Source organism: Balaenoptera ricei, chromosome 1 (assembly GCF_028023285.1).
Source record: "Balaenoptera ricei isolate mBalRic1 chromosome 1, mBalRic1.hap2, whole genome shotgun sequence".
In the NCBI taxonomy this organism is placed as follows: Eukaryota; Metazoa; Chordata; class Mammalia; order Artiodactyla; family Balaenopteridae; genus Balaenoptera; species Balaenoptera ricei.
Genome location: NC_082639.1, coordinates 142,119,926 through 142,141,468, shown reverse-complemented (window position 1 = coordinate 142,141,468; position 21,543 = coordinate 142,119,926). Strand labels below are relative to the sequence as shown.

At 36.7% G+C, this 21,543-nt stretch overlaps 1 protein-coding gene across 8 annotated transcripts in view; it reads right to left on the bottom strand.

Annotated features, from left to right (window-relative positions):
• AXDND1 (axonemal dynein light chain domain containing 1) overlaps window positions 1-21,543 on the bottom strand; it is an 82,674-nt gene that overhangs the window by 50,683 nt on the left and 10,448 nt on the right. For 6 of the 8 annotated variants that reach the window (XM_059937363.1, XM_059937358.1, XM_059937371.1 and 3 more), the window contains exons 9-12: window positions 20,284-20,405; window positions 5,851-5,991; window positions 5,052-5,156; window positions 1,558-1,678 (exon numbers count right to left, since the gene is read on the bottom strand). In XM_059937363.1, the coding sequence (XP_059793346.1) occupies window positions 1,558-1,678; window positions 5,052-5,156; window positions 5,851-5,991; window positions 20,284-20,405 (489 nt within the window). The remainder of the gene's footprint in view (window positions 1-1,557; window positions 1,679-5,051; window positions 5,157-5,850; window positions 5,992-20,283; window positions 20,406-21,543) is intronic. The other 2 variants (XM_059937375.1, XM_059937377.1) reach the window with 1 other exon arrangement.

The following is a 21,543-nucleotide window of genomic DNA, read 5'->3' as shown; positions in this document are numbered from 1 at the left end:
ACACACAAACACACAATGGAATATTACTCAGCCATTAAAAAGAACAAATTAATGCCATTTGCAGCAACATAGATGGACCTAGAGACCATGTGAAGTAAGTCAGACAGAGAAAGACAAATATCATATGATATCTCTTACATGTGGAACCTAAAAAAAAAGTACAAATGAACCTATTTACAAAACAGAAATAGAGTCAAAGATGTAGAAAACCAACATGGTTACCAAGGGGGAAAGAGGGGTTGGGAAGGATAAATTGGGGGATTGGGATTGACATATACACACTACTATATATAAAACAGATAATGAATAAGAACCTACTGTATAGCGCAGGGAACTCTACTCAGTACTCTGTAATGAACTACATGGGAACAGAATCTAAAAAAGAGTGGATACATGTATATGTATAACTGATTCACTTTGCTGTACAGCAGAAACTAATACAACATTGTAAATCAACTATAAGCCAATAAAAAATTAATTAAAAAAATAAAAAATTTTTAAAAAAATTTAAAAAGATATATATATATACACACACACACACACAATGAAATATTACTCAGCCATTAAAAAGAATGAAATAATGCCATTTGCAGCAACATGGATGGACCTAGAGATTATCATACTAAGTGAAGTAAGTCAGAAACAAAGACAAATACCATGATATCACTTACATATGGAATCTAAAATATGACACAAATGAACATATCTACAAAACAAAAACGGACTCACAGATATAGAGAACAGACTTGTGGTTGCCAAAGGTAAGGGGGATCGGGGAGGGAATGATTGGGAGTTTGGGATTAGCAGATGCTAGCTATTATATATAGGACAAATAAACAACAAGGTCCTACTGTATAGCACAGGGAACTATATTCAATATCCTCTGATAAACCACAATGGAAAATATGAAAAACAATGTATATATATGTATAATTGAGTCACTTTGCTGTACAGCAGAAATTAAACACAACATTGTAAATCAACTGTACTTCAATAAAAATTAAAAAATAAAATAAAATTTTGGGGACTTCCCTGGTGGTGCAGTGGTCAAGAATCCGCCTGCCAATGGAGGAGACATGGGTTAAAGCCCAGGTCCGGGAAGATCCCACATGCCGCGGAGCAATTAAGTCCATGTGCCACAATTACTGAGCCTACGCTCTAAAGCCCGCAGGCCACAACTACTGAAGCCTGCGCACCCTAGAGCCCGTGTACCGCAACTACTGAAGCCCATGCACTCTAGGGCCCACATGCTGCAACACTGAGCCCACGTGCTGCAACTACTGAAGCCCGCGCATCTAGAGCCCATGCTCCGCAACAAGAGAAGCCACCAAAATGAGAAGCCCGCACACTGCAACAAAGAGTAGCCCCCGCTCACCGCAACTAGAGAAAGCCCACATGCAGTAACAAAGACCCAATGCAGCCAAAAAAAAAAAAGTAAAAAAGAAATTAAAAATTAAAATAAAAATAAATAAATAAAAATTTTGTCTAGATTATTGAAAACTGTAAAATGAAACTTTATCTAGCCAAAAAATAAGTTACAATTTCAGACGAACCAACCTTTACGGACAATTCATATGTGGCTGAGTTCCAGATATCTCTTTCTGCCATTAACTGTTTAATATCACTCTCCATCCTTCCTCTTTGTAATGTATATAAGTCATGATATTCTTCTACAATTCTAAAAGAAAAATTTAAAAACAGCAATATAAATACATATTTTAAAAAATAACTTTGTTCTAAAGTAGGCAATTTGTTCCTCTAAAACTCATCACAAGGTAATTATGGTATAACTTCTGGATATATTAGTAACTCTAATATACAGTGAAATAGAAGAAAAAATACTCACATTTCATGAATAAATCTTACAAAGGTCCTAAAGTAAAAAATTCAACATATTCTTCCCTGCTCTAAACACTTTTCATCACATTCTTCTTTATTCACTAGAATTTTCACACCATGGTACTCCAGTGGTATAACAACACTATAGCTAATGAAAAATTCTGAATACAAGTAGTAGTAATATAGTTGTTTTCATTTATTTTTTTCTCACAGAATTTAGGATTCTTTATTAAGAAGATACAAAGGCACAAAGCCCAATAACTGTGAGCTACATTTTAAAATTATATATAATTAGTATAAGATTTAAAGAAATTCTCTACCAATCAACCAAAAGCTTAAGTATAATTAAGTACATTTTTCTTAAATCTTTTTTCTTCTTGTTTACCAGAACATACCTTTTCCTTCTAACTTACACTGAAGCTTCTTTTAGAATTAAGAGTGCTTCTGAGATTAAATACAAACACAGAAGTTGTAAAGTGATTGGCAGCCTTTCACAAACCTTTTGAAACACTTCCTCCTAAGGAATATTAACTTTTCTGTAAGAATAAAAGGCCAGTGACACAAAATTCTTCTAATTTTGTTGAAAGCCATTAACCGCCAACATCAGTTCCTAAAGCCTCCTTCTATTTGGAGGCTTCCACGTGTTCAAACTGAGAAAAAATTAATCACTGTAGGTGGCACACAGATGAATATATATATAAAAATTCAACAAGCAATAACCTTAAGAGTTATGCACTTTACTATCTAAAAGACCTCAATTTTAAAAAGGGAATTAATGACCCTTATTTATCTTTTTTTAAAAATATCTTTATTGGAGTATAATTGCTTTACAATGTTGTGTTAGTTTCTGCTGTACAACAAAGTAAATCAGCTATATGTATACATATATCCCCATATCCCCTCCCTCTTGAGCCTCCCTCCCACCCTCCCTATCCCACCCCTCTAGGTTGTCACAAAGCATCAAGCTGATCTCCCCGTGCTACGCAGCAGCTCCCAAAAGCCACCCATTTTACATTTGGTAGTGTATATATGAATCACCCTTATTTATAACAGCCAAAGAAAAAATTCAGAAACAATCTGAATGTCCAACAACAAGGGACTGGCCAAATAAAATATATAATGCAGCTCTATGATTAAAATACTCTGTAGCTAATTAAAGATCATGTTCTTAGGACTTCCCTGGTGGTGCAGTGGTTAAGAATCTGCCTGCCAATGCAGGGGACATGGGTTCAAGCCCTGGTCCGGGAAGATCCCACATGCCACAGAGCAACTAAGCCCATGAGCCACAACTACTGAGCCTACAATCTAGAGCCCACGTGCCACAACTACTGAAGCCCACACTCCTAGAGCCGTGCTCTGCAACAAGAAAAGCCACCACAATGAGAAGCCTGCGCACCTCAACGAAGAGTAGCCCCGGCTCACCGCAACTAGAGAAAGCCCATGCATAGCAACGAAGACCCAACACAGCCAAAAATAATTAATTAATTAATAATTTAAAAAATAAAAAATAAAGATCATGTTCTTAATACTCTGGTACATAGGAAAAATTTTTGTGTACAACATAAAACAAGAAAACCCAAATGATAATAGTACATATTCAGTTTATATCATTTTTATAAAAAATATATAGAAAAAAGAAAAATATATTGAAATATTAGTAGTTAACTGTAAGAGAATTGTGAATGTTTTTAATTTTCTTATTTATGTTTCTGTAGTTTCCAAATTTTCAACAAAATAATTAGTCATTATAAGAAAAAAATATTACCTACAATATCTAATCACACACACAAAAAATGAACCATCATACTTCAGAACCATCAATGTTTAAAGAAAATGAGATTTTTTTTCTGTTTTTTCTTCCCCTTCTCTCTGATTTTAGAAGATGTTTTGTTCTGATAATCGACATTAGCACAAAAGAAAATTCTAATTTATTTATTTTTTAAAGATTTATTTATTTTTTATTTTTAAATTTTATTTTCTTTTTAGCTGCATCGGGTCTCAGTTGCAGCACACAGGATCTTCATTGTCGCGTGTGGGATCTTTGTTGAGGCATTCGGGATCTTTAGTTGCAGCATTCAGGATCTAGTTCCCTGACCGGGGATTGAACTCAGGTCCCCTGCACTGGTAGAGCGGAGTCTTAACCACTGGACCACCAGGGAAGTCCTGAAATTGTGATTTTTAAAAATTTATTTTCGCTTGTCTGTGTTTTCTAATTTTCTTATAAGGCACATGTACTGCTTCTATGATAATATAATAATATTTTAAATCAACTAAATAAAAAATTAAAATGCAATCAAATATATCTTTTGATACATACCCAAGAGCTTCCTAGTAATCAGAACTCTAACAGAAAATGAAATAGAATATGAAAATGAAATAGAATAGAGGTTAGCAAACTACAGCCTGTGGGTCAAACCTGGCCCACCACTTGTTTTTATATAGCACATGAGCTAAGAATTTTACTTTTTTTAATTTTTTATATATTTGATATACTTTTTATATTTTTTAATGGTTAAAAAACAATAGGAGAATAATATTCTGTAACACATGGAAATATTATAAATTCAGATTTCAGTGTCAATAAATAAATTTTATTGGAACACAATCATGTTCTGGTATTGTCTTTGGCTGCTTTTGCACTACAGTGGCACACATTACAAAGGAAGAGTTGATTGAGTAGTTGCATCAGAAACCATAGCTCACCATCTGGCCCTTTACAGAAAAAGTCTGCTAACCCCTGAAATAGAATAAAAACATTAGGACCACAGTAGAGTCACTAAAATCTAAAAAAGAACTAGACTCACACTACTAACCAGGAAAATGCAAACAAAAACCAGGTACATTTCATATCTATCAGACTGATAAAAGATATGAGCAAAAGGGAAATCTCATACACTGATTAGAGGATATACTGGTACAACTACTTTGTGGAGTATCTGGTAACATCCAGCAAGACAAGGCTATGCATATCCTATGACCCAGTAATTCCACTTCTAGGTTTAACCCCCTGGAAAATTCTCACACAAGGAAGACACAAGATGTGTATTACAACAGTGTGTGGAAGAGTTAATATATACAATGAACTTCAACATATATTAACTCCTTCAAGCACTGTTGTAATTCAAAAAACTTCAAATGCTTCTAAAAAATTTTATTTCTTGAAATAAGGTGTGAAGCAAGTATGACATAATGGCTAACATTCGGTAACTCACCTGGCATTCTTTTCAGCGTCTAAAAGAGCTTGTGCCAAAGCTCTGTGGGCCTTCTCTGCTTCCTTTGTTAATTTCATATCATGTGCCCGAACCAAACACAGCTCCCTGAAATAAAGCAAGGAAATTTTGTATTCATAGTTGAAGATTTTGAAAATGTTTCTACCTAGGAAATCAGATATATACTCAGGAATCTTCTCAGTTATCATGTGTACATCTCTTCCTAGTTTTTCTACTTTATAAACCAAATCAAGAAATCTAGTGTTCATTCAGGTGGACTCTTACCAGGTTTGGAAATGGTATCAGACTGGCTAGAAAAGGCAGAAAGAAGATGGGGAGGATTCTTTAGAATGGAGTGAAGGCAGATGCTGGCAGGCAAGGCCTTAAGGCTGCTCTATCCTACCCTCTGACATGCCTATCCTATCCTCTTCATTCTTGCCACTAATCATTTTGCCACAAGGTTGGTTGATCACTAAATGTGATTGCTATTATATATAATGTTTATTCTCTTTGGGATTTGAACCTTAACATCCATAATCACGGCACTGCTCTGTAAACCAAACTAAGATAAGCATCTCTATTTTGGAAGGAAGAACAAGAGTCTTTTCCCTATCAAACATACAACAGAGCCCTAGTTTTGTGTTAACCTGTGTAACCCGTTTCTACAGTTATATCCAGGTCTTTCTGTTCTCTTGCAAAACACGAAAAGAGAATCAGAGAGTCCTCACCTTTAATCATTCTACTTTCTCTGAATATTTTTTACTCTCTTTAGAGACAGGGCTTTGATAAGCACAGTTTTTACCTGGTCAGTTCCTCAATAACATTCTTAAAATTGTACAGTTCTTCTAAAATGCGCTGGTCCATCACTCGCTGAGTTACCATGTCTTTGTAGAAGTCAGTCATATGCCAGGCAATTTGGTCAAGCATTTGTACATACCGCTCTCTGTATGAGAAAGAAGGAAAACAAGACATCATGCAGAAGAAAAGGAAAAACGAGCCAGAAAATATGTGAGAGAGAAAGTAATGTTAGGGAAAGAAATAGTGAACAGATACTCACAAAAGATATGTGGGGAGAAAAAGACAGAAAAAGAAAAGGATCTAGGTTGTGAATTCCTGCCATGCTCATGAATGAATGAGCATTCCAAGTGAATGAACTGTGGAGAATTTTAATCAGAGTCATAATTATTTGGAATATAATGTCTGAGATGTAAAACAAAATAAGGACTTTTTAATTTCTTCTTCTAAATTATAAACTCTATCAGGATAAAAACTATGTCTTACACATTTACACATTTACAACATCTAACAGAGTGCCTTGAATATATTAGAATTTTTCTAAATAGTTTTTTTTGTAAATAGTTGAATTCATGAATAAAACCACTTTCTCAAACTGACCAAAATGTAAAAAGACACCAACTGTTTAAAAATAAACAAAGACAAAGAAGTCTTTAAGTACTAAAAAGCAATTTCTCTTGCTTCTGAATAAAACCAAACAAAATATTTGGAAATGATCACAGATGATAAATTATAAATACCGTAACTGAGCAGTCTTCATTTATTTTAAAAGTGATCTAGGTATTGTATTCTAAGCCTGAGACCCTAGAATTTTAATATCTTTGAGTTGAAATAATCATTTAGCTTGATCTCTCACCCACTGACAAAAAGAATTATCCAGTCTTTGCGTAAACACTTAAAGTGACAGGGAGTTTATCAGCTCAAAGTGCAGCTCATACATTGGGACATATCAATTTTTAAAACACCTTCTTTAGGACTTTCCCTCATGGCAATATAGGGACAAAATATTCTGAAGGGCCTTCCCATTACAACACAACTATATCCATGATAAAGCAACTTCTTGAAGCATTACTGGGCTCACAGAAAGAAACAGAAGTCTCTAGGGATGAAAAAACAACAACAAACTAAATACGGTAAGCTAACAATGGAGTGGGAGGTGGTAACCAGTATTCACTAGGAAAACCCAAGGTCAGAGGTGGCCCAGTAAAAATACCAACACTGGGTCCCAGAGACTAAGCCTTGGGCTTTCTTCAAAGTGGGCAACCTGGGAGTAGGACTATTGGATGAAGCCAAGATTCCAGAAAAGAAAAAATACAAATCATCTCTTCAGGAAGCATCCATGATTTATGCCCTGAGGATTTCATGATTAAGATTAGCCAAATATTAGTCACACAAGCAAAGACTGGAAAATACTCATGTAAATAAACCATCATGAATGAGATGCAGAAGAAACAACACACAGTAGATTTAGATACCAATGGTCTTCATATATTAGAATTATCAGATTTAGAATACAAAACTATGCATGAAATGTCTGAGAAATAAAAGATGGAATTTAAACATGAATAAGCAACAAAAAACTTATCAAATATAATGAGACAGATATGGACACAAACCAACAGAACTCTCAGGGGAAAAATGTAATTATCAAACTGTAAAACTCAATAGATGAGTTACAGCAGAATAGACGTAGCTAAAGAGGGTATTAATGTCCTGGAAAAAATACCCAGAATGCAGCACAGAGACAAGGAGGTGGAAATTATGAAATAGAGATAAAGAGACAAAGAGCATAGAATGAGAAGATATAATATGTCTAATCAGAGTTCCAGAAAGAGAAAACAGAGAGAATAAGAATTCATCAAAGAGATCATCACTGATACTTCTCCAAAACTTATGAAGGACATTAATTTATACATAGGATCATGGTACAGATATAGGTACAAGAAATAAAAAAAGAAATCCAGAGGAACCAAATACATTCTCCTTCCTAAAATAACAACGACAACAACAAAAAAAGACACAGTATGTGAAACAATTTTTGAGACACTGGGTATCAAGCAATGAAAGAAAGTGATTGCTGGCCTGAGAGAGTTTTCAGGCCATGCAATAAGGAGATGGAACCCATGAGTACCCCACTGGACTCCCTAATTTAAGGAGACAGAGCTAAGACTCTAGAGAGATGAAAGTGGCTAGAGTTCAGAGGACAAGCTACCAGGGAGAAAAGAGCTGCACAGAGAGACCTCTGGAGGTCTACAGAGGGTCCCCCTCAAGTATTCAGCTAAGAAATGATCAGGGCATAAATGTAAAGAAACTATCTGAGACCAGGGAAAGAACCATCTGAAAGGATCAAAGGTAAGAGTGCCTGGCACTCACACATGGCTCAAAATCATGCCTGTTCCACCTAGCCAAACTGGAAAAATTCATGATTCATGGGGAAGAGGATAAAATACAAAGAAAAGTCTAGTCTCAGTATTCAGGAATAATTAGCCCTAAATTGAGCACTGTTCTGGTCCTGCCTAAAGGTCCCAAAAGGTCAAACTGTTTTCAAGTAACAGCTGTGTCCCAGAATAAAGCTCAAGAATATTTATTTACTTATTTATTTATTTATTTATTTATTTATTTCTGGCTGTGTTGGGTCTTCGTTTCTGTGCGAGGGCTTTCTCTAGTTGTGGCAAGTGGGGGCCACTCTTCATCACTGTGCGCGGGCCTCTCATTATCGCGGCCTCTCTTGTTGCGGAGCACAGGCTCCAGAAGCGCAGGCTCAGTAATTGTGGCTCACGGGCCCAGTTGCTTCGCGGCATGTGGGATCCTCCCAGACCAGGGCTCAAACCCGTGTCCCCTGCATTGGCAGGCAGACTCCCAACCACTGCGCCACCAGGGAAGCCCAAGAATATTTTTAAGAGTACAAAAATACATAGCATCCAAACGTAAAATTCACAATGTCTGCCATTCAATCAAAATTACCAAGCATGCAAAGAAGTAGGAAAACACAACCATGAGGTGAAAAATCAATCAATCAAAACTGACCCAGAAATGGCATAAATGTTAGAATTAACAGACAAGAACATTAAAAGTTATCATAACTATATTCCATATGTTCAAAAAGTTAAGGAGACATGGATAGTATTTTTTAAAAGACCCTAATTGAGCTTCTAGAAATGAAAACTACAGCATCTCAGATGAAAATATCACTGGGTGGGATTAAAAGCAGATTAGATACTGCAGAAGAAAAGATTAGTGAACTTGAAGATACAGCAATAGAAGCTATCCAAAATGAACAGAAAAAGAGAAAAAAATAATTTAAAGACTTCACAACATCAGTGACCTGTGGGATAATTTCATTATTAGTGGCCTAAGATATATATAAATAGACTCCCCTGAAGAGGGGGAGGGCAGAAAAAATACTTGAAGAAAAATGAGCCAAAAAATTTCCATATTTCATTAAAAATATAAATTCACAGATCCAAAAAGCTCAATGAATACCAAGCATAAGAAACATGAAGAAAACTACACCAAGACACATCATAGTCAAATTGTTCCAAAGCAATGATATGGTGCCCAGAATTTAATGAATTCCACAAAATAATGGTCAGGAAATTTTTCATCAGATTAAAATTCAAGTGAGAGTAAAGAAACCAGTCTGGAAAGACCACATAACATATTACCTCAACTGTATGATGGTCTAGAAAAGAGAAAAAGGATAGAGACAGTAAAAAGATCGGTGGTTACTGAAGGTTCAGGGTGAGGGGGGATGGGAAGGGAGGAGGGATAAATAGGTGATGCACAAGGGTTTTTAGGACCGTGAACTATTCTGTATGATACTGTAATGTTGTGATACCGACTGATACCATATTTTGAAATCAACATGGACAAATTAGTGTGCTTTCCATGTGTAGTATATTTCACTAAGAAAACTTGAAAGAACTGGGGATATTTAGCCTAAGTAACAGAATGCATAAGAGGAAAGACAAAATGGCTGTTTTCAAATATTTAAAGAGCTATAAGGTGAAAGAAAGAATGGACTTCTTTTGAGGATTTTCAGAGTACAAAATTAGGATTAGCAGGTAGAAGTTATAGGAAGGTAGATTACACTTATATAAAGAAGGTGTTTAAATTTTTTCTTATGTGAAATTTGATACGCAAAGTAATATGGGCAATGTAAATGAGGAATCACAATGATGAGATGACTACTGACGAACACTTCGTAATTTTTAGTGAGATATAATTTACATGCCATAAAATTCACCCTTTAAAAGTGTATGATAGGGCTTCCCTGGTGGCACAGTGGTTGGGAATCTGCCTGCCAATGCAGGGGACACGGGTTCAAGCCCTGGTCTGGGAAGATCCCACATGCCACGGAGCAACTAAGCCCGTGAGCCACAACTACTGAGCCTGCGCGTCTGGAGCCTGTGCTCAGCAACAAGAGAGGCCGCGACAGTGAGAGGCCCGCACACCGCGATGAAGAGTGGCCCCCGCTCGCCGCAACTGGAGAAAGCCCTCACACAGAAATGAAGACCCAACACAGCCAAAAATAAATAAATAAATTTATTTTTTAAAAAAAGTGTATGATAACGTGTTTAGTACATTCACAAAGTTGTGAAACCCTCAACCTATCTAATTCTGGAGTATTTTCATCATCCTCAAACACCTCTTAATGGTACCTGTTAGCAGTCACTCTCCATTCCTCTTTCTCTCATTTCCTGGCAACTACTAATCTACTTTCTGTCTAGATTTGCCTCTTCTGGACATTTCATATAAATTGAGTCATACAATATGTGATCTTTTGTGACTAGCCTCTTTCACTTAGCATAATGTTTTCAAGATTCATCCATGGTAAATCATGTATCAGTACTTCATTCCTTCCTTTCTATGGTTGAAATATATGCATTTGTCAAAACCCATAGAACTGTATAACAAAAGACTAAACCTTAATGTAAACTATGAACTTTAGTCAATAATATTGATATATTGGTTCATTAATTATAACAAATATACTACATTAACACAAGATGTTAATAATGAGAGAAACTGTATACAGAGGAGGGAGGGGTATATGGAAACTCTCTGTATTATCTGTTCAATTCTTCTGTAGATCTAAAACTATTTTTTAAATAAATTTATTTATTTTATTTATTTATTTTTGGCTGCATTGGGTGTTTGTTGCTGCACGCGGGCTTTCTCTAGTTGCGACGAGCGGGGGCTACTCTTGGTTGCAGTGTGTGGGCTCCTTGTTATGGTGGCTTCTCTTGTTGAGGAGCACAGGCTCTAGGCACACAGGCTTCAGTAGTTGTGGCGCACGGGCTTAGTTGCTCCACAGCATGTGGGATCTTCCCAGACCAGGGCTCCAACCCGTGTCCCCTGCATTGGCAGGCGGATTCTTAACCACTGCACCACCAGGGAAGTCCTAAAATTTTTTTTTTTTAAACTTTTTATTTTTTAAAAGAAAGTAAGGTGAGCACATTTTTTAAAAAATGAATAGGCCAGTAACAAGCTGGGAGAAAATATTAAGTATAGTCAATCCTTGAACACTGCAGGGGTTGGGGCACCCACTCCTCTGCAGTTGAAAATCTGTGAACAGTCATCCCTTGGTATCTGTGGGGGATTGGTTCCAGGACCCACTGTGGACACCAAAATGCAACGATGCTCAAGTCCCATAGTTAGTCCTCTGTATCTAAGGTTTGAAATCCACAGATTCAACCAACCATGGATCATGTAGTACTGTATTTATTAGAAAAAAAAAAAAATCCATGCTTAAGTAGGCCCATGCAGTTTAAACTCACGTTGTTCAAGGGTCAGCTGTATGTATATTTTACAATACATTAAAATATATGTAAATATAAAATAAAATTATATATATAACAAAAGACTAGTTTCTGAGATGTATAAAGAACTCTTAAAGCTCAATAATAAAAAGACAAACAACCTGATTTAAAACTAGGCAAAAGATTTGAACAGACATTTCAGAAAAAGAATATACGGTCAATAAGCTCATGAAAAAGTGTTTGACATCAAGAGTTGGCAGGGAGGGACTTCCCTGATGGTCCAGTGGTAAATAATCTGCCTTGCAATGTAGTGGATGTGGGTTCGATCCCTGGTCAGGGAACTAACATGCCATATGCCACGGGGCAACTAAGCCTGTGTGGTACAACTACTGAGCTTGCATGCCTCAACTAGAGAGCCTGCATGCCACAAATTACAGAGCCCATGCGTTCTGGAACCCGCACACCACAACTACAGAGCCCACCCGCCCTGGACCTGCACACCACAACTAAAGAAGAGGAAAAAAAAAAAAACCCGCATGTCACAACTAGAGAGAAGCCCACACATCACAACAAAGAGCCCACGCGCCGCAACAAAAGATCCACATGCCTCAACAAAAAAGATCCCACGTGCTGCAACTAAGACCTGACACAGCCAAAAATAAATAAATAAATAAATCTTAAAAGAAAAAAAAAAAGAGTTGGCAGGGAAATGTAGGTTAAAAGCATAATAACATACTATTATACATCCACCATAATGTCCAAAATTAAAAAGAACTACATAACTAAATGTTGGCAAAAATATGGAGCAACTAGAACTCTCACACACTGTTAGCAGGAGTATATAATGGTACAAACACTTTAGGGAAAAGTATGATATGATTATCCCCCTTTTTTTTTTCATATATATATATTTCTAATAGATCTTTACTGGAGTATAACTGCTTCACAATACTGTGTTAGTTTCTGTTGCACAACAAAGTGAATCAGCCATATGCATACACATGTCCCCATATCCCCCGCCTCTTGAGCCTCCCTCCCATCCTCCCTATCCCACCCCTCTAGGTCATCACAAAGCACTGAGCCGATCTCCCTGTGCTGTGCTGCTGCTTCCCACCAGCCAACTATTTTACATTTGGTAGTGTACATATATCGATACTACTCTCACTTCATCGCAGCTTCACCCTCTCACCCCATGTCCTCAAGTCCATTCTCTATGTCTACCTCTTTATTCCTGCCCTGCAACTAGGTTCATCAGTACTTTTTTCTTTTTTAGATTCCATATATATGTGTTAGCGTACGGTATTTGTTTTTCACTTACTGACTTACTTCACTCTGTGCAAGAGACTCTAGGTCCATCCACCTCACTACAAATAACTCAATTTCATTTCTTTTTATGGCTGAGTAATATTCCATTGTATATATGTGCCACATCTTCTTTATCCATTCATCTGTCAATAGACATTTCAGTTGGTTCCATGTCCTGGCTATTGTAAATAGTGCTGCCATGAACATTGTGGTACATGTCTCTTTTTAAATTATGGTTTTCTCAGGGTATATGCCCAACTAGGGGGATTGCTGGGTCATATGGTAGTTCTATTTTTAGTGTTTTAAGGAACCTCCATACTGTTTTCCATAGTGGTTGTATCAATTCACATTCCTACCAACAGCGCAGGAGGGTTCCCTTTTCACCACACCCTTTCCAGCATTTATTGTTTCTAGATTTTTTGATAATGGTCATTCTGAGTGGCATGAGGTGATACCTCATTGTAGTTTTGATTTGCATTTCTCTAATAATTAGTGATGTTGAGCATCTTTTCATGTGCCTCTTGGCCATCTGTATGTCTTCCTTGGTTAAATGTCTATTTAGATCTTCCATCCATTTTTCAACTGGATTGTTTGTTTTTTTGATATTGAGCTCCATGAGCTGTTTGTATATTTTGGAGATTAATCCTTTGTCTGTTGTTTCATTTGCAAATATTTTCTCCCATTTTGAGGGTCATCTTTTTGTTTGGTTATGGTTTCCTTTGCTGTGCAAAAGCTTTTAAGTTTAATTAAGTGCCATTTGTTTATTTTTGTTTTTATTTCCATTACTCTAGGAGGTGGGTCAAAAAAGATCTTGCTGTGGTTTATGTCAAAGAGTGTTTTTCCTATGTCTTCCTCTAAGAGTTTTACACTGTCTGGTCTTACATTTAAGTCTTTAATCCATTTGGAGTTTATTTTTGTGTATGGTGTCAGGTAGTGTTCTAATTTCATTCTTTTACATGTAGCTGTCCAGTTTTCCCAGCACCACTTATTGAAGAGGCTGTCTTTTCTCCATTGTAAGTTCTTGCCTCCTTTGTTGTAAATTAGGTGCCCATATGTGTGTGGGTTTATCTCTGGGCATTCTATCCTGTACCATTGATCTATATTTCTGTTTTTGTGCCAGTACCACACTGTCTTGATTACTGTAGTGTTGTGGTACAGTTTGAAATCAGGGAGCTTGATTCCTCCAAATCCGTTTTTCTTTCCCAAGATTGCCTTGGCTATTCGGGGTCTTTTGTGTTTCTATACAAATTGTAAGATATTTTTGTTCTAATTCTGTGAAGAATGCCATTGGTAGTTTGACAGGGACTGCACTGAATCTGTAGATTGCTTTGGGCAGTACAGTCATTTTCACAATATTGATTCTTCCAATCCAAGAACATGGTATATTTCTCCAACTGTTTATGTCACCTTTGATTTCTTTCATCGGAGTTTTATAGTTTTCTGAGTACAAGTGTTTCTCCACCTTAGGCAGGTTTATTCCTAGGTACTTTATTCTTTTCGTTGCAATGGTAAATGGGAGTGTTTCCTTAATTTTTCTTTCTGATTTTTTGTTGTCGGTGTATAGGAAAGCCAGAGATTTCCATGCATTAATTTTGTATCCTGTAACTTTACCAAATTCATTGATTAGTTTTAGTAGTTTTCTGGTGGCATCTTTAGGATTTTCTATGTATAGTATCATATCATCAGCAAAGAGTGACAGTTTTACTTCTTCTTTTCCAATTTGTATTCCTTTTATTTTTTTCTTCTCTGATTGCTGTGTCTAGGACTTCCAAAACTATGCTGAATAAGAGTGGCAAGAGTGGTCATCCTTGTCTTGTTCCTGATCTTAGTGGACATGCTTTCAGTTTTTCACCATTGAGTATGATGCTTGCTGTGGGTTTCTCATATATGGCCTTTATTATGTTGAGGTAGGTTCCCTCTATGCCCATTTTCTGGAGAATTTTTATCATAAATGGGTGTTGAATTTTGTCAAAAGCTTTTTCTGCATCTATTGAGATGATCATATGGTTTTTATTCCTTAATTTGTTAATGTGGTGTATCACATTGATTGATTTGCATATATTAAAGAATCCTTGCATCCCTGGGATAAATCCCACTTGATCATGGTGTAAGATCCTTTTAATATGTTGTTGGATAGTTTGCTAGTATTTTGTTCAGGATTTTTGCATCTGTTCATCAGTGGTATTGGTCTATAATTTTCTTTTTTTGTGGTATCTTTGTCTGGTTTTGGTATCAGGGTGATTGTGGCTTCGTAGAATGAATTTGGGAGTGTTTCTCCCTCTGCAATTTTTTGGAGGAGTTTGAGAAGGATCGGTGTTAGCGCTTCTCTAAATTTTTGATAGAATTCACCTGTGAAGTCAACTGGTCCTGGATTTTTGTTTGTTGGAATATTTTAAATTACGGTTTCAATTTCATTACTTGTGATAGGTCTGTTTATATTTTCTAATTCTTCCTGGTTCAGTCTTGGAAAATTGTACCTTTCCAAGAATTTGTCCATTTCTTCATGGTTGTCCATTTTATTGGCATACAGTTGTTTGGAGTAGTCTCTTATAATCCTTTATTTCTGCAGTGTCAGTTGTGATTTCTCTTTTTTCATTTCTAATATTATTGCTTTGCGTCCTCTCCCTTTTTTTCTTGATGAGTCTGGCTAAGGGTTTATCAATTTTGTTTATATTCTCAAAGAACCAGCTTTTACTTTTATTACTCTTTGCTATTGTTTTCTTCGTTTCTATTTCATTTATTTCTGCTCTGATCTTTATGATTCCTTTCCTTCTACTGACTTCGGGTTTTCTTTGTTCTTCTTTCTCTAGTTGTTTTAAGGGTAGGGTTAGATTGTTTACTTGAGATTTTTCTTGTTTCTTGAGGTGAGATTGATTCTTCCCTCTTAGAACTGCTTCTGCTGCATCCCATAGGTTTTGGGTCGTCGTGTTTTCGTTGTCATTTGTTTCTATGTATTTTTTAATTTCTTCTTTGATTTCTTCAGTGATCTCTTGGTTATTTAGTAGCGCACTGTTTAGCCTCCATGTATTTGTGTTTTTTACAGTTTCTTTCCTGTAATTGATTTCCAATCTCATAGTGCTGTGGTCAGAAAAGATGCTTGATACGATTTCAGTCTTCTTAAATTTTCCAAGGCTTGATTTGTGTCCCAAGATGTGATCTATCCTGGAGAATGTTTCATGAGCACTTGAGAAGAAAGTGTACTCTGCACTTTTGGGTGGAATGTTCGATAAATATCAATTAAATCTATCTGGTCTATTGTATCATTTAAAGCTTGTGTTTCCTTATTTATTTTCTGCTTGGATGATCTGTCCTTTGGTGTAAGTGGGGTGTTAAAGTCCCCTACTATTATTGTGTTACTGTCGATTCCTCCTTTCATAGTTGTTAGCATTTGCCTTATGTATTGAGGTGCTCCTATGTTGGGTGCATAAACATTGATAATTGTTATATCTTCTTCTTGGATTGATCCTTTGATCATTATGTAGTGTCCCTCCTTGTCTCTTATAACAGTCTTTATTTTAAAGTCTATTTTATCTGATACGAGTATTGTTACTCCAGCTTTCTTTTGATTTCCATTTGCATGGAATATCTTTTTCCATTCCTTCACTTTCAGTCTGTATGTGTCCCTAGGTCTGAAGTAGGTCTCTTGTAGACAGCATATATATGGGTCTTGTTTTTGCATCTATTCAGCCAGTCTGTGTCTTTTGGTTGGGGCATTTAATCCATTTACATTCAAGGTTATTATCGATATGTATGTTCCCATTACCATTTTTTTAATTGTTTTGGGTTTGTTTTTGTGGGTCTTTTTCTTCTCTTGTGTTTCCTGCCTAGAGAAGTTTCTTTAGCATTTGTTTTAAAGCTGGTTTGGTGGTGCTGAATTCTCTTAGCTTTTGCTTGTCTGAAAAGCTTTTGACTTCTCCATCAAATCTGAATGAGATCCTTGCTGGGTAGAGTAATCTTGGTTGTAGGTTTTTCTCTTTCATCACTTTAAGTATATCCTGACACTCCCTTCTGGCCTGCAGAGTTTCCACTAAAAAATCAGCTGATAACCTTATGGGGATTCCTTTGTATGTTATTTTTTGTTTTTCCCTTGCTGCTTTTAATATTTTTTCTTTGAATTTAATTTTTGTTAGTTTGATTAATATGTGTCTTGGTGTTTTTTTCCTAGGGTTTATCCTGTATGGGACTCTCTGTGCTTCCTGGACCTGGGTGACTATTTCCTTTCCCATGTTAGGGAAGTTTTTGACTATAATCTCTTCAAATATTTTCTCAGACACTTTCTTTTTCTCTTCTTCTGGGACCCCTATAATTTGAATCCTGGTGCGTTTAGTGTTGTCCCAGAGGTCTCTCAGATTGTCTTCAATTCTTTTCATTCTTTTTTCTTTATTCTGCTCCTCGGTAGTTATTTCCACCATTTTGTCTTCCAGCTCACTTATCCGTTTTTCTGCCTCAGTTATCCTGTTATTGATTCCTTCTAGTGTATTTTTCATTTCAGTTATTGTGTTGTTCATCCTTGTTTGTTCTTTAGTTCTTCTAGTTCTTTGTTAAACATCTCTTGTATTTTCTCAATCCATGCCTCCATTCTATTTCCGAGATTCTGGATCATCTTTACTATCATTACTCTGAATTCTTTTTCAGGTAGATTGCCTATTTCCTCTTCATTTATTTGGTCTTCTAGGTTTTTACCTTGCTCCTTCATCTGTGACATATTTTATTGCCATCACATTTTTTTTTTTTTTTTATGAGTGGGATTGTGTTCCTGTCTTACTGGTTGTTTGGCTTGAGGCTTCCAACACTGGAGTTTGTAGGCTATTGGGCAGAGCTGCGTCTTGGTGCTGAGATAAGGAACTCCATGAGACCTCACTCCGATGAATATTCCCTGGGGTCTGAGGTTCTCTGTTAGTCCAGTGGTTCAGACTTGGAGCTCCCACCGCAGGAGCTTCAGCCCAACTTCTGGCTCATGAACCAAGATCCCGCAAGCCGCATGGGGCAGCAAAACAAACCAAAAACTAACAATAACAAAGTAAAAAATAAAATTAGACCAGGAAACTAACAGATATGTTAGAAAGAATATAACAATTAAAATATAGGTGAATCAACAACCAGAAGGTACATCAGTACCACAATAGTAAAAAAGGGGAGGAAGGAAAAGGAAAAAAAAGGGGGGGGGGAAGGCCTTGGCTGTGGAGGGCAGGGCCTAAGCAAGGGCGAGCTTTGGGTGGTGGGCGGGGCCAATGCTCAGGACCCACAGGACTGGAAAAGGCCCTGGGGGTTGTGGGGGGTGGGGCTTAGGCTCAAAGAACAGACGGGGCCCAGACGTGCCCCCCACCCCTGGTCTCAGAGGGCAGGGGACCTCACCTGGGAGCCCAGCAGGCTTCCTGGGCTCGAGTGGGTGGGGCAAACGCCCTCCTCTCCTCTCCTGCTCCTCCAGTCTGGGAGGGCCCCTCCTGCTTGCCTCTCCTGATCTCCCTGGCCTCCTTCCTATGCCTCCAGGACTAATGTGGCTGGGGTGGGGAGGGGGGAGGCTTGGAGGGCAGGGGACCTGCCTGGGAGCTCAGCAGGCTCCCCAGGCCTGAGTGGATGGGGCAATCGCCCTCCGCTTCTCTCCCACTCCTCCCCAAGTGCCCCTCCCACCTGCCTCTCCTGATCTCCCCTGCCTCAGGGTCACCGATCCTGTCTGGCCTCCACTTCTCCTCCCCCCTCAGTCCCCCCATGTCCTACTGGTTCACTTTGGGGTTCCTCCCGTCTCCTTGGGTGTCAGAGTCCTCCACCAGCAGCAGGCACCCTAGTTGTGGGGAGATGCTAACTCCACATCTTCCCACACCGCCATCTTGACTTCACCCCTTGATAATTTCTTATAAGAATAAACTTAAACCAGGACTTCCCTGGCGGTACAATGGTAAAGACTCCGTGCTTCCACTGCATGGGGCACAGGTCCAATCCCTGGTTGGGGAATTAAGATCTGGTATGCCATGAGGCATGGCCAATAAATAAATAGATAAACTTAAACTTACTTTATGATGTTTTGTACAATATGGGGAATATAGCCAATGTTTTTTAATAAGTGTAAATGGAAAGTAATCTTTAAAATTTTTATAAAAATAAACAATTTTCAAAAAAAAATTAAAAAAAACAAACTTATGAACTAGCAATCCCATTCCTACATATTTAACCAAGAAATGAAAGCATATGTTCACAAAGATTCTTACAAGAATGTTCACAGTAGCTTTATTCATAATAGCCCCAAACTGGAAACAGTGCCCATCAATAGGAAAACAGATAAACTGCTTTTTGTTCCATTCATACAATGGAATACCACCCAGCAATAAAAAAGAACAAACAGCCCATATATGCACAATGTGGATGAATTTCAAAAGCATGCTCTGTGAAAGAAGCCTTACATAAAAGAGTATATACTGTATGATCCCATTTGTATGAAGTTCCTAAATAGGCAAAACTAATCTAAGATTCAAAGAAGTCAGAACTTCTGGAGAAGAAGGGGTGGGCATTTCCAGGGAAAGAGCATTAAGGAACTTTGTGAGGTGACCATAATACCCTATATCTTGATAAGGGTTTGGGTTATTTAAGTGTATGTATCTGTCAAAAGTCAACAAATGCAGACAAGATTTGTTCATTTTATTATATGTAAATTTTACTTAAAACGGAAAAAAAGGCAAATAAATAACGAACTCTGATAATGATATACATGCTGAAGTATTTGAAGGAAATACACTGATGTCTGCATTTTACTTTGAAGTACATGAAGTTGGTGGATAAACAGAAGCATGGCTAGATGGACAGACAAGCAATAAAGCGAGAAGAGTATAATGTTAATGGCAGAATCTAGATATATGTGTGCTCACGGTAAAATTCTTTCAATTTTTATGTGGGTATTTGGAAATTCCCTTAATAAAATATTGGAAAAAATAAAAATAATAACTGAAAAATGTCAGATGGCTACATCCAAAGATGTTTATAGTGTCAAGCAAAAATAATTACTGCAGTAGCCCTATTTCTGTGTAATCTGAGTCTTATTCAGCTTATAACCAATCTGTCAGTTATTCTTCCCTCTATAAAAAATGGTTATTATGAACCTCTGTTTCATATGAAACCCTCCTTCTACAGTAACAGGCCTAAGAGACACTTCACTCCCAATCATAAAAGAATATGGTGTCAAACATCTGAACAGAAATCACCTTAAGGAAGTTCTCAACCAATATATTTTTACTATAGAAAATATAATAGAAATGCACTTAGGTCCCTTATTATCAATAGAGTAGAGAAGTTACTTTTGTGATTTTCTTAAAAGCAGATATAAATATAATTCTAATATAAAATTCAGGAGGAAACTGGGGTACTCCAATAACAGCTCTAACCTGATTTTGGATAGTAGTTCTCCTCTATCTGCACAGTCCACACTGACTTGTCGAATAAGTTCATGAAATACTGTATTATAAATGGTCTGTTCCTTCTTTAATATATGAAGTAGTTTGTGCATCTGGCAAAAGATAAGTAAGATAATCAGTATTTATTACAGTCTTGCCAGGAAAAAACATCTTAGGAGGTAAGCACTCAATGTGAATAAGTTTTAGAAATACCTTGATTAATTTGTTCACTTACATTTTCCTTTATAAACATATATAAAAAATGATACATTTTAAAAAAATCTATGTCTAATCATGCACGTCTTTATATGATGCACTGAGAAAGTCACAATATCACCACTATGTTATACCTGCCAAAAATACAAAACCTGAATTGAATAAGTACACATCAGACAAACCAAAATTGAGGAACATTCTATAGATACTGAGGTCAAGAAAAACAAAGAACAGTTTCAGGTTATAGCTGTCTAAAGAAACATGACAACTAAAAGCACTGTGTGATCCTGGGATCCTGAAATGTAGGGGAAAATAGCTATAAAAGCCATTACAGGGACAATTAATAAAATTTGAAGCTTGAATATGAACTATATTAGATAATACTATCATATCAATGTTAAATTTCCTGATTTTGATAACTGTATTATGGATATATAAGAGATTGTCCTTATTTATAGGAAATATACCCTAAAATGTTTGGTGATAAAGAGGCATGAGGTTGCCAGCTTACTCTAAAATGGTTCAGAAAAAAACCATACACATAGAGATACATAGAGAGGGAAACAGAATGATAAAGCAAATAGGCCACAGTGTAAATAATTAGCAAACCTGGGTAAAGGTTACATAGGAGTGCCTTATATTGAACTTGTCTATAAGTTTCAAATTCTATAAAAATAAAAATTTATAAAACAAAAGAGAAATAGCCCCATAAAGAAAAAAAATCTGTATCTATGTAAGACTGAAAGAGCTCTTTCATTAGGTGCAAAATAAAAATTATAAGTGATAAGAAAGCATGGTTTAATTGGCAGTGTTTTTAGTGGTACATAAAATAATAAGGGTCTTATAATCAGTGGTGCCTTATATTCAATTAAATACAATAATAATGACTAAAAATTAATTATACAATGTTTACCACATGCCAAGCACTGTCCTAAGCAATCTACATTCATTACGTCATTTAATCTCTACAACAACCCTATGAGGTAAATAATATTATCTGTAATTTGCAGATGAGGAAATCAAGATACAAATACA